General features: G+C 42.2%; 1 protein-coding gene across 2 annotated transcripts in view; it reads right to left on the minus strand.

Annotated features, from left to right (window-relative positions):
• The window catches only part of LOC129855393 (circadian locomoter output cycles protein kaput-like), a 64272-nt gene that overhangs the window by 26614 nt on the left and 24677 nt on the right, over positions 1 to 12981 (minus strand). For both annotated transcript variants that reach the window (XM_055923014.1, XM_055923015.1), the window contains exons 3-5: positions 4073 to 4137; positions 3655 to 3899; positions 3454 to 3545 (exon numbers count right to left, since the gene is read on the minus strand). In XM_055923014.1, coding sequence (XP_055778989.1) covers positions 3454 to 3473 — 20 coding nt within the window. In that variant the 5' untranslated portion in view covers positions 3474 to 3545; positions 3655 to 3899; positions 4073 to 4137. The remainder of the gene's footprint in view (positions 1 to 3453; positions 3546 to 3654; positions 3900 to 4072; positions 4138 to 12981) is intronic.

Consider the following 12981-nt stretch of genomic DNA (forward strand, 5'->3'; position numbering starts at 1 on the left):
GGTATTTCTATAGCAGTTGTGCAGGTCTTTGTGTTTTCGATCCTCACAAATCCTTAACATTTATTTCTTTAACTTCTCTAGGATAGGGGGCAGCAAATTCACTATTGGATAAATAGCGTGCCCAATGTCAACTTCCTTCTACTCATCCCCAGAATATAAGATATGCATATTATTAGTAGATTTGGATAGAAAACACTCTGAAGTTTCTAAAACTGTTTGAATCATGTCTGTAAGTATAACAGAACTTATGTAGCAGGCAAAACCCCGGGGACTAACCATTATTTATTTATTTTTTAAGTCACTGTCTGTTCAATGAGGTTTCATTGGAATACTGGATTTCTAATCACCCTGTTTTCAGTTCCTACCGCTTCCACTGGATGTCACCACTCTTTGGAAATAGGTTGAGGTTATTCCTTTGTGCAATGAAGAAGTGAGGCCACCTGGAAACAGTGTAACGTCATGTGTACTGTTTGAGAGTTGCGCAAGACTAGAAAAGTAGCGTTAGTTTGTTGATCTCCTGTATTGAAAACAGATAGACCCGTCTTCAATTTGATCGATTATTAACGTTTACAAATACCTTGTTGTATTACAAAAGTAGTTTGAAATGTTTTGGCAAAGTTTAGAGGTAATTTTTTTGATATTTTGTAGTAACTTTGTGCAAATTGGAAGCTGTTTTTTTTCTGGATCAACCGCGCCAAATAAATGGACAATTTGGATATACACTGCTCAAAAAAATAAAGGGAACACTTAAACAACACAATGTAACTCCAAGTCAATCACACTTCTGTGAAATCAAACTGTCCACTTAGGAAGCAACACTGATTGACAATACATTTCACATGCTGTTGTGCAAATGGAATAGACAAAAGGTGGAAATTATAGGCAATTAGCAAGACACCCCCAAAAAAGGAGTGGTTCTGCAGGTGGTGACCACAGACCACTTCTCAGTTCCTATGCTTCCTGGCTGATGTTTTGGTCACTTTTGAATGCTGGCGGTGCTTTCACTCTAGTGGTAGCATGAGACGGAGTCTACAACCCACACAAGTGGCTCAGGTAGTGCAGCTCATCCAGGATGGCACATCAATGCGAGCTGTGGCAAGAAGGTTTGCTGTGTCTGTCAGCGTAGTGTCCAGAGCATGGAGGCGCTACCAGGAGACAGGCCAGTACATCAGGAGACGTGGAGGAGGCCGTAGGAGGGCAACAACCCAGCAGCAGGACCGCTACCTCCGCCTTTGTGCAAGGAGGAGCACTGCCAAAGCCCTGCAAAAATGACCTCCAGCAGGCCACAAATGTGCATGTGTCAGCATATGGTCTCACAAGGGGTCTGAGGATCTCATCTCGGTATTGATTTGATAAAATAACAGTTCACTTTTAATGATGCCAAAGACACGACACAGGCTTCCTTCTTTTCACTCTGTCAATTACGTTAGTACAGCCATTAAACTTTGTAACTGTTTTAAAGTCACCTTTGGCCTCATGGTGAAATCTCTGAGCGGTTTCCTTCCTCTCCTGCAGCTGAGTTAGGAAGGGCGGCTGTATCTTTGTAGCAACTGGGTGTATTGATAACCATCCAAAGTGTATGTAATAACTTCACCATGCTCAAACGGACATTCAATGTCAGTCAAAGTGACATTCAATGTTTTTTTAACCCATCTACCAATAGGTGCCCTTCTTGCAAGGCATTGGAAAACCTCCCTGGTCTTTGTGGTTGAATCTGTGAAATTCAATGCTCGACTGAGGGACCTTACAGGTGTGCGTTACAGAGATGAGGTAGTCATTCAAAAATCAATTATTGCACTCAATTGAGCCCAAGAAATGTATTATGTGACTTGTCATGCACATTTTTACTCCTGAACGTATTTAGATTTGCCATAACGAAGGGGTTAAATACTTATTTTATACGCATTTCAGCTTGTCATTTTTTATTAACAAATATAAACATTTCAAAAGTCAGTTCCACTTTGACATTATGGGCTTATTGTTAGTAGGCCAGTGACAAAAACATCTAAATGTAACCTGTTTTAAATTCAGGCTGTAACACAACAAAATGTGAAAAAAGTCAAGGGATGTGAATACTTTCTGAAGGCAGTGTATTTAACAAGGCAAGTCCATTAAGAACTATTTCTTATTAACAATGACAACCTGGCAAGGTATAGTATATCCCTGCATGGTGGGAGAGTATACCAGGGTTGGGGTCAATTTGGAATATCTGAATTTAAGTAATTTCAAACAATGAATTTGAATTGGACACATCTCATAGGAAGCGGAATTTGAAATGAATTTTCATTTAAGGAAGTATCATTTTAATTCAAAGCAATTCAAATCAATTCAACTGAGACGTGAAATATGAAAGTCTCATTCATTCTGAAAAATATTTTATCAAAAGGATATGCCTGTTAATAATGCAAAGAATACTCAGAGTCGATATTCACGTAATAATAAGGAATTCCCCTCGACCACAACTTCACGAAAACAAACTTCCTTGCCAATGTAAAAGAGCCAACTTCATCATACATTTTTAGTTATACAAAAATAACAAAGCATGACGAAAAGCTGCTGTGTTGTTCAATGTAGATGTTACCAGATAAAAAATCCCAACCCTCCGGTTTGCAATGCTCCCACGTAGGGAAATAGAGCCTGCGAGAAGAGCCCTGTGGGTTCTGGCTTTTCAGCGTGGGAGAGTGGGACATGTGGGGAAGCCGGTGTCCAAGTAGGCTAAACGTAATGTGTGGAAAACATCACAGGTAAGACATGTATCTTGTTTAGTATAGTTTGTAACTCCACTCACTACTTCATTTTTTTTACCCTTATTTTACCAGGTAAGTTGACTGAGAACACATTCTCATTTACAGCAACATCATTTTCCTGATATCTAAAAACATTAAGTCGAATTATGAATTATTATAGACAACCCACATGACAGTAGAGGGTGAGTTCAGTGGTGCCCAACAGAGGCCCCTCCCTTGCATAAGACGACACACACACACACACACACACACACACACACACACACACACACACACACACACACACACACACACAAACTGAGGGAAGAGAAAAACACCACCCACTCAAAATGGAGCAGGGCTGAGTGGCATACTAATCCTGGGGTTAAGGCGGGATATCCCGTGCTGGTAGGATACAGGGACACTTCCGCTGTCACTCAGCTAGCCAGCCAGTTAAAACAGGTGCCGAGCCACAGAGTCCACCCACACACACCTAAAGGTCCACCAAAATGTTGCTTGAAATCACCATGGGAACTCTGTGCAGCCAAGGTGAAGTACAGATGAAGATTAAAAAAAAAAAAAAAAAAAAAAAAGAAATACTCCTCGGTTAAGGATTTTTAACCACAGGTGATTTCAGAGACAGCGTCTAGGTTACCAGTTTTATGAGCAGGTAAGGTAGGATATTTATTTCTCTCAGGTGTAGGAGGAGATTGGTGGACTGACTCACCCGCCTATGCTGGAAGTCATCTTGTAGCCTGTTCAGGGTCGCAGTGGTGGAGAGGGGCCTTTTAATCGTGAGGTAGACATTTGTAAATTAACCTGTCAGATAAAGCGAGATAAGCAGTGAAATTACAGTACATGGCCTGAAACAAAACAATAGTCCACAGCCTCCATCCCTGAAGGCCAGCAGCACCCAGCCCAACCTTACCTCCTGTCTAGCCGACTCTGTGGGAGGATGAGGAGTGTGGTGTAGGATGAAGGTCCACTCTGTGAGGAGACACTGTGGTGATGGCAGAGGTCTGTGTGCCCACTAGGGGAGAGGGGTTGTTACGAGAGTCACGGAGAGGATCCTGTGTCAAAGGCCAGCGGTTGTCAACGGGTCCTTGCTGAGCTGAGCTTTCCGCCGGGTTCGGTTGTGGACGTACCTCATGACAGCTACATCGGATGCTCTAACTGGTTACAAAACAGAAGACATTACATTAGTAAACCTTTGGAGTTTTCTATTCCACCTAGCATATCAGTGGCGCTATATTTCTCATGTGCCTAGGAGTGGGAAGGGTTTAGCAGTCAATTTGGGACTGGCTGTAAATCACACTGGTTAGTACAGAGCAGAGGTAAGCACTTACCGATCACATGGTTCGTCTGGAGTCGCTACAGCACTGGACTAGAAGATACCTTTTCCTTCTCAGATCTAAAATAAGAAAAGGCACATGACATTATACCCTGAAACATACACAAACACACAACATTATACCCTGAAAACAGACACACAAATAACCTCACATACAGACGCACATATAACCTTATACCCTTGGAGATGACACATGATGATGGAACAGCTGATTCAAAGAGACAGATGGGTCACAACAGCCACAGCCTCATGTACGCAACCAAAAACTGACATGATAAAATCCTTGTTTAGACACCGGCCCTAGTATTTAAACTGGTTAGCGGTCCTAATGATACCTACTTCTGCCAATGCAAGGACGTCTACAGTAGAGCTTGACTGACCAATAGAAAAATCACCAATGGTGATCACCAGTATCATGATTCATCCCATTCTGACCCAACAGATTGCAATACCTGGATAGAACAAACCAGCAGAGTTGGTGCTTGACACATTTTTTAACTACGAACACATTTTAGGATGGAAAGAGCGAAACAGAGACATTGGGGTGTGGTGGCTGTGGCTGAGTGTCTAGGTGAATGAGGGGAGTGCCTGATAGAAGGGGGGGGCAGGCCAGTGTCACAGGCCATTGACTTTCAGCTATGCCCATTTTGCTGCTCTCTGCATGTGACAGATACATTTGACCTACACAGGCAGAATGACACACAGGCTCTCACACACAAACACATCACATAACACACAGAGAATAAGGTCTCTGTCCATAACATAAGGTTACAGGTTTAATGAACTCTCAACGTGACCATGTATGTAAGCAGCAGCAAGTTTCTATCCCCATTATGTAGCCTTGCAACAAGGGCGCAGTGACACAGCTGGTGATGTCGTTAAATACAAATTACATTTCTCAAAACGATAAAATAACGTGCACAGAATTTAAAATATATGGTCATTCTCCAGTGGGAAAAAATATAGAAAAAATGTAAAATGTAAGTGTTCACGTACAGTAGTATAAGCGAGGGATGGCAACAGTTTATCGAAAATCCAAACGGTATTCGATCACTTGTTGTGTGTTAATTTGAGAGAAATAATATTGGGCTTATTTTAACAATGAAAAAGCTGTCTAAATTAAATTATCCATGTGACATTGTTACATACAAGGATATACCATGGCATTTGAAATTCTTAACTTAATAAAACATCAAACTTTTGAATGCAGTTTTTATGATGGTGCGTTGAGCTACTGCTGCACATTTAGCCCACCAGGCAGCCCTGACAATGTTAAGCTATTTTCCCCTCTTCAATTAGCGATTACAGGCATGCACCTGACGGAGGTTCCACAAGACCTGACACAGATAAATGCAAAATACCCAGCAGAAAACATTCTTCAAACAGAATCCGTTCAAATCAAATGTATTTGTCACGTACACAATCTACAGCAGGTTTAAAAGGTGCAGTGAAATTCTTACAGCTTTTTCACGGCAAACATCAGACTTCTCTTTCATGATCTACTCAAAGCATATTTAGAACTTTTTAGTCAACTTTTTTCTTTTTTTTTAACACAAAAGACCGTCATATGAAAAATATTGTGATATGATATTTTGGCCATATCGCCCAGCTCTAGTTACTTAGGATTGCATATTTACAGGTAGCGTGAATAGTATACAAGGCAAGGCACCACACCCTAATAGGTATTTCTTTCTCTTTATAAAGGCCTATATCAAAAGTAACCTTTACCTGTTGAATATAGATACATATAATGTAACAAGATATGCAAATGAGACATATTTGTTTGGGGTGGTCACTTAGAAATGTCCTTGTTTTGAAAGAAAAGCACATTTTTTAAATAACATCAAATTGATCAGAAATACAGTGTAGACATTGTTAATGCTGTAAATGACTATTGTAGCTGAAAACGGCTGAGTTTTATGGAATATCTACATAGGTGTACAGAGGCCCATTATCAGCAACCATCACTCCTGTGTTCTAATGGCATGTTGTGTTAGCTAATCTAAGTTTATCATTTTAAAAGGATAATTGATCATTAGAAAACCCTTTTGCAATTATGTTAGTTAGCACAGCTGAAAACTGTTCTCCTGATTAAAGTACATATCAACGACGCCGCTCTTGCTGCGGGTGATTCCCTGATCCACCTCTACGCAGACAAGACCATTCTGCATACATCTGGCCCTTCTTTGGACACTGTGTTAACTAGAGGTCGACCGATTAATCGGAATGGCCGATTAATTAGGGCCGATTTCAAGTTTTCATAACAATCGGAAATCGGTATTTTTGGACACCGTTTTTTTTTTTACACCTTTATTTAACTAGGCAAGTCAGTTAAGAACACATTCTTATTTTCAATGACGGCCTAGGAACGGTGGGTTAACTGCCTTGTTCAGGGGCAGAACGACAGATTTTTACCTTGTCAACTCGGGGATTCAATCTTGCAACCGTACGGTTAACTAGTCCAACCCTCTTACCACCTGCCTTATTTTGCACTCCATGAGGAGCCTGCCTGTTACGCGAATGCTGTAAGAAGCCAAGGTAAGTTGCTAGCTAGCATTAAACTTATCTTATAAAAACTAATCAATCAATCAATCAATCATAATCACTAGTTAACTACACATGGTTGATGATTTACTAGTTTATCTAGCGTGTCCTGCGTTGCATATAATCGATGCAGTGCGCATTCGCGAAAAAGGACTGTCGTTGCTCCAACGTGTACCTAACCATAAACATCAATGCCTTTCTTAAAATCAATACACAAGTATATATTTTTTAAACCTGTATATTTAGTTAATATTGCCTGCTAACATGAATTTCTTTTAACTAGGAAAAATGGGGCCCTTCTCTTGCAACAGAGTCAGGGTATATGCAGCAGTTTGGGCCGCCTGGCTCGTTGCGAACTGTGTGAAGACTATTTTTCTTCCTAACAAAGACAGCCAATTTTGCCAAACGGGGGATGATTTAACAAAAGCGCATTTGCGAAAAAAGCACAATCGACTGTACGTAACAATAAACATCAATGCCTTTCTTAAAATCAATACACAGAAGTATATATTTTTAAACCTGCATATTTAGCTAAAAGAAATCCAGGTTAGCAGGCAATATTAACCAGGTGAAATTGTGTCACTTCTCTTGCGTTCATTGCATGCAGAGTCAGGGTATATGCAACAGTTTGGGCCGCCTGGATTGTTGCGAACTAATTTCCCAGAATTTTACGTAATTATGACATAACATTGAAGGTTGTGCAATGTAACAGGAATATTTAGACTTATGGATGCCACCCGTTAGATAAAATACGGAACAGTTCCGTATTTCCCTGAAAGAATAAACGTTTTGTTTTTGAGATGATAGTTTCCGGATTCGACCATATTAATGACCTAAGACTCGTATTTCTGTGTGTTATTGTGTTATAATTAAGTCTATGATTTGATAGAGCAGTCTGACTGAGCGATGGTAGGCACCAGCAGGCTCGTAAGCATTCATTCAAACAGCACTTTCGTGCGTTTTGCCAGCAGCTCTTCGCAATGCTTCAAGCATTGCGCTGTTTATGACTTCAAGCCTATCAACTACCGAGATTAGGCTGGTGTAATTGATGTGAAATGGCTAGCTAGTTAGCGGGGTGCGCGATAATAGCGTTTCAAACGTCACTCACTCTCAGACTTGGAGTAGTTGTTCCCCTTGCTCTGCATGGGTAACGCTGCTTCGAGGGTGGCTGTTGTCGATGTGTTCCTGGTTCGAGCCCAGGTAGGAGCGAGGAGAGGGACAGAAGCTATACTGTTACACTGGCAATACTAAAGTGCCTATATGAACATCCAATAGTCAAAGTTATATGAAATACAAATCATAGAGAGAGAAAAAGTCCTATAATTCCTATAATAGTTACAACCTAAAACTTCTTACCTGGGAATATTGAAGACTCATGTTAAAAGGAATCACCAGCTTTCATATGTTCTCGTGTTTTGAGCAAGGAACTTAAACATTAGCTTTCTTACATGGCACATATTGCACTTTTACTTTCTTCTCCAACATTTTGTTTTTGCATTATTTAAACCAAATTGAACATGTTTCATTATTTATTTGAGACTAAATTGATTTTATTGAAGTATTATATTAAGTTAAAATAAGTGTTTATTCAATATTGTTGTAATTGTCATTATTACAAATAAAAAATAAAAAATAAATCTGCTTTTTTTGGTCCTCCAATAATCGGTATTGGCGATGAAAAATCATAATCGGTTTCAATGCCATACAACACTCCTACTGTGGCCTCCAGCTGCTCTTAAACGCTAGTCAAACCAAATGCATGCTTTTCAACCGTTCGCTGCCCGCACCCGCCCGCCCGACTAGCATCACTAATCTGGGCGGTTCTGACTTAGAATATGTGGACAACTACAAATACCTAGGTGTCTGGCTAGACTGTAAACTCTCCTTCCAGACTCATATTAAACATCTCCAATCCAAAATTAAATCTAGGATCGGTTTCCTATTTCGCAACAAACCCTCCTTCACTCACACTGCCAAATATACCCCCGTAAAACTGACTATCCTACCGATCCTCGACTTCGGCGATGTCATTTACAAAATTGCTTCAAATACTCTACTCAGCAAACTGGATGCAGTCTATCACAGTGCCATCCGTTTTGTTACCAAAGCCCCTTATACCACCCACCACCTGTATGCTGTAGTCGGCTGGCCCTCGCTACATATTCGTCGCCAGACCCACTGGCTCCAGGTCATCTATAAGCCTATGCTAGGTAAAGCTCCGCCTTATCTCAGCTCACTGGCCACGATAACAACAGTGTGTCACCCGTAGCACGCGCTCCAGCAGGTATATCTCACTGGTCATCCCCAAAGCCAACACCTCCTTTGGCCGCCTTTCCTTCCAGTTCTCTGCTGCCAATGACTGGAACGAATTGCAAAAATCGCTGAGCTGGAGATTTCCCTCACTAACTTTAAGCGTCAGCTGTCAGAGCAGCTTACCCATCGCTGCAGCTGTACACAGTCCATCTGTAAATAGCACATCCAACCAACTACCTACCTCAACCCCATATTTGTTTTTCTGCTCTTTTGCACACCAGTATTTCTACTTGCACATCCTCATCTGCACATATATCACTCCAGTGTAAATTGTTAAATTGTAATTACTTTGCCACTATTGGCCTCTATATTGCCTTACCTCCTAACTTCATTTGCACACACTGTATACAGATTTTTATATTGTGTTATTGACTGTACGTTTGTTATCCCATGTGTAACTCTGTGTCATTGTTTTTGTCACACTGCTTTGCTCTATCTTGGCCAAGTCACAGTTGTATATGATAACTTGTTCTCAACTGGCCTACAAGGTCAAATAAAAGGTCAAATAAAAATATAGATACAAAAAGAGACTAACAGCTTTCAGATGGTAGGCAAATAAGGTCACAATTATGAAAACTGAGGACACTAAAGAGGCCGTTCTACTGACTCTGAAAAACACCAAAAGAAAGATGCCCAGGGTCCCTGCTCATCTGCGGGAACGTGCCTTAGGCATGCTGCAAGGAGGTATGAGGACTCCAGATGTGGCCAATAAATTGCAATGTCCGCTGTGAGACGCCTAAGACAGCGCTACAGGTAGACAAGTCGGACAGCTGATCGTCCTCACAGTGGCAGACCTCGTGTAACAACATCCGCACAGGATCGGTACATGCAAACATCACAGCTACGGGAAAGGTACAGGATGGCAACAACAACTGCCCGAGTTACACCAGGAACGCACAATCCCTCCGTCAGTGCTCAGAATGCCTGCAATAGGCTGAGAGAGGCTGGACTGAGGGCTTGTAGACCTGTTGTAAGGCAGGTCCTCACCAGACATCACCGGCAACAACGTCGCCTATGGGCACAAACCCACCGTTGCTGGACAAGACAGGACTGGTAAAAACTGCTCTTCACTGACGAGTCGTGGTTTTGTCTCCCCATGGGTGATGGTCAGATTCGCATTTATCGTCGAAGGAATGAGTGTTACACCGAGGCCTGTACTCTGGAGCGGGATCGATTTGGAGGTGGAGGGTCCATCATGATCTGGGGCGGTGTGTCACAGCATCATCGGACTGAGCTTGTTGTCATTGCAGGCAATCTCAACGCTGTGCGTTACAGGGAAGACATCCTCCTCCCTCATGTGGTACTCTTCCTACAGGCTCATCCTGACATGACCGTCCAGCATGACAATGCCACCAGCCATACTGCTCGTTCGGTAGGTGATTTCTTGCAAGACAGGAATGTCAGTGTTCTGCCATGGCCAGCGAAGAGCCCGGATCTCAATCCCATTGAGCACGTCCTGTTGGATCGGAGGGTGAGGGCTAGGGACATTCCCCCCAAAAATGTCCGGGAACTTGCAGGTGCCTTGGTGGAAGAGTGGGGTAACATCTCACAGCAAGAACTGGCAAATCTGTTGCAGTCCATGAGGAGGAGATGCACTGCAGTACTTAATGCAGCTGGTGGCCACACCAGATACTGACTGTTACTTTTGATTTTGACCCCCCCTTTATTCAGGGACACATTATTCCATTTCTGTTAGTCACATGTCTGTGGAACCTGTTCAGTTTGTCTCAGTCTCAGTTGTTGAATCGTGTTCATACGTGTTCATATGTTCATACAAATGTTTACATGTGTTAAATTTTCTGAAAATAAAAGCAGTTGACAGTGAGAGAACATTTCTTTTTTTGCTGAGTTTACATTTTGTGATAACTGCACTGTGACTCTGCACTGAACAAAAATATAAACGCAACAATTTCAATTATTTTACAGAGTTACAGTGCATTCGGAAAGTATTCAGACCCCTTGATTTTTTCCACATTTATTGTGTTACAGCCTTTTTCTAAAAATTATTAAATTGTTTTTTCCCCTCATCAATCTACACACAATACCCCATAATGACAAAGCAAAAACAAGTTCTTAGAAATGTTTGCATAAGCAGTCAAACCCATACTCAGCACTTTCTTGAAGCACCTTTGGCAGCGATTACAGCCTCGAGTGTTCTTGGGTATGACGCTACAAGCTTGGCACACCTGTATTTGGGGAGTTTCTCCCATTCTTCTCTGCACATCCTCTCAAGCTTTCAGGTCGGATGGAGAGCGTTGCTGTACAGTTATTTTCAGGTCTCTCCAGAGATCTTCGATCGGGTTCAAGTCTGGGCTCTGGCTGGGCCACTCAAGGACATTCAGAGACTTGTTCTCGAAGCCACTCATGCATTGTCTTGGCTGTGTGCTTAGGGTCGATGTCCTGTTGGAAGGTGAACCTTCGCCCCAGTCTGAAGTCTTGTGCTTTCTGAAGCAGGTTTTCATCAAGGATCTCTCTGTACTTTTCGCCGTTCATCTTTCCCTCGATCCTGATTAGTCTTCCAGTCCCTGCCGCTGAAAAACATCTCCACAGCATGATGCTGCCACCACCATGCTTCACCGTATGGATGGAGCCAGGTTTCCTCCAGACGTGACACATGGCATTCAAGCCAAATAGTTAAATCTTGGTTTCATCAGACCAGAGAATCTTGTTTCTCATGGTCAGAGTCCTTTAGGTGCCTTTTCGAAAACTCCAAGCGGGATGTCATGTGCCTTTTACTGATGAGTGGCTTCCCTCTGGCCACTCTACCATAAAGGCCTGATTGTGGAGATGGGAGAACCTTCCAGAAGGACTACCATCTCTGCATCACTACACCAGAGGAACTCTGGAGCTCTGTCAGAGTGACCATCGGGTTTTTGATCACCTCCTAACCAAGGCCCACACACTGATTGCTCAGTTTGGCCAGGCGGCCAGCTCTAGGAAGAGTCTTGGTGGTTCCAAACTTCTTCCATTTAAGAATGGAGACCAATGTGTTCTTGGCGACCTTCAATGCTGCAGAAAGTTTTTGGTACCCTTCCCCAGATCTGTGCCTCGACACAATCCTGTCTCGGAGCTTTACGGACAATTCCTGCGACCTCATGGCTTGGTTTCCGCGCTGACATGCACTGTCAACTGTGGGACCTTATTTAGACAGGTGTGTGCCTTTCCAAATCATGTCCAATCAATTGAATTTACCACAGGTGGACTCCAATCAAGTTGTAGAAACATCTCAAGGATGATCAATGGAAACAGGATGGACCTGAGCTCAATTTCGAGTCTCATAGAAAAGGGTCTGAATACTAATGTAAATAAGTTTATTTTATTTTTTTATTTTATACATTTGCAAAAATGTCAAATTCCTGTTTTCGCTTTGTCATTATGGGGTTGTGTGTGTAGATTGATGAAGAAAAAAAAATGTAATCAATTTTAGATTAAGGCTGCAATGTAACAAAATGTGGAAAAGGGGAAAGGAACTGAATACTTTCCGAATGCACTGTATATGGTAATCAGTCAATTGAAACAAATTCATTAGGCCCTAATCTATAGACTTCACATGACTGGGAATACAGATATGCATATGTTGGTCACAGATACCTTAAAAAAAGGGAGTGGCGTGGATCAGAAAACCAGTCAGTATCTGGTGTGACCACCATTTGAATCATGCAGCGCGACACATCTCCATGGAAGAACTGGAACATTTTCAGCTTTCAGGAATTGTGTACAGATCCTTGCGACATGGGGCTGTGCATTATCATGCTTAAACATGAGGTGATGGCGGCGGACGAATGGCACAACAATGGGCCTCAGGATCTCGTCACGGTATCTCTGTGCATTCAAATTGCCATCAATAAAATGCAATTGTGTTCGTTGTCCGTAGCTTATGCTTGCCCATAACATAACCCCATCGCCACCATGGGGTACTCTGTTCACAACGTTGACATCAGCAAACCGCTCACCCACAAGACGTCATACATAATGTTTGCTATCTGCACGGTACAGTTGAAACCGGGATTCATCTGTGAAGAGCACATTTCTCCAGCATGCGAGTGG

Source organism: Salvelinus fontinalis, chromosome 5 (assembly GCF_029448725.1).
Source record: "Salvelinus fontinalis isolate EN_2023a chromosome 5, ASM2944872v1, whole genome shotgun sequence".
Taxonomy (NCBI): domain Eukaryota; kingdom Metazoa; phylum Chordata; class Actinopteri; order Salmoniformes; family Salmonidae; genus Salvelinus; species Salvelinus fontinalis.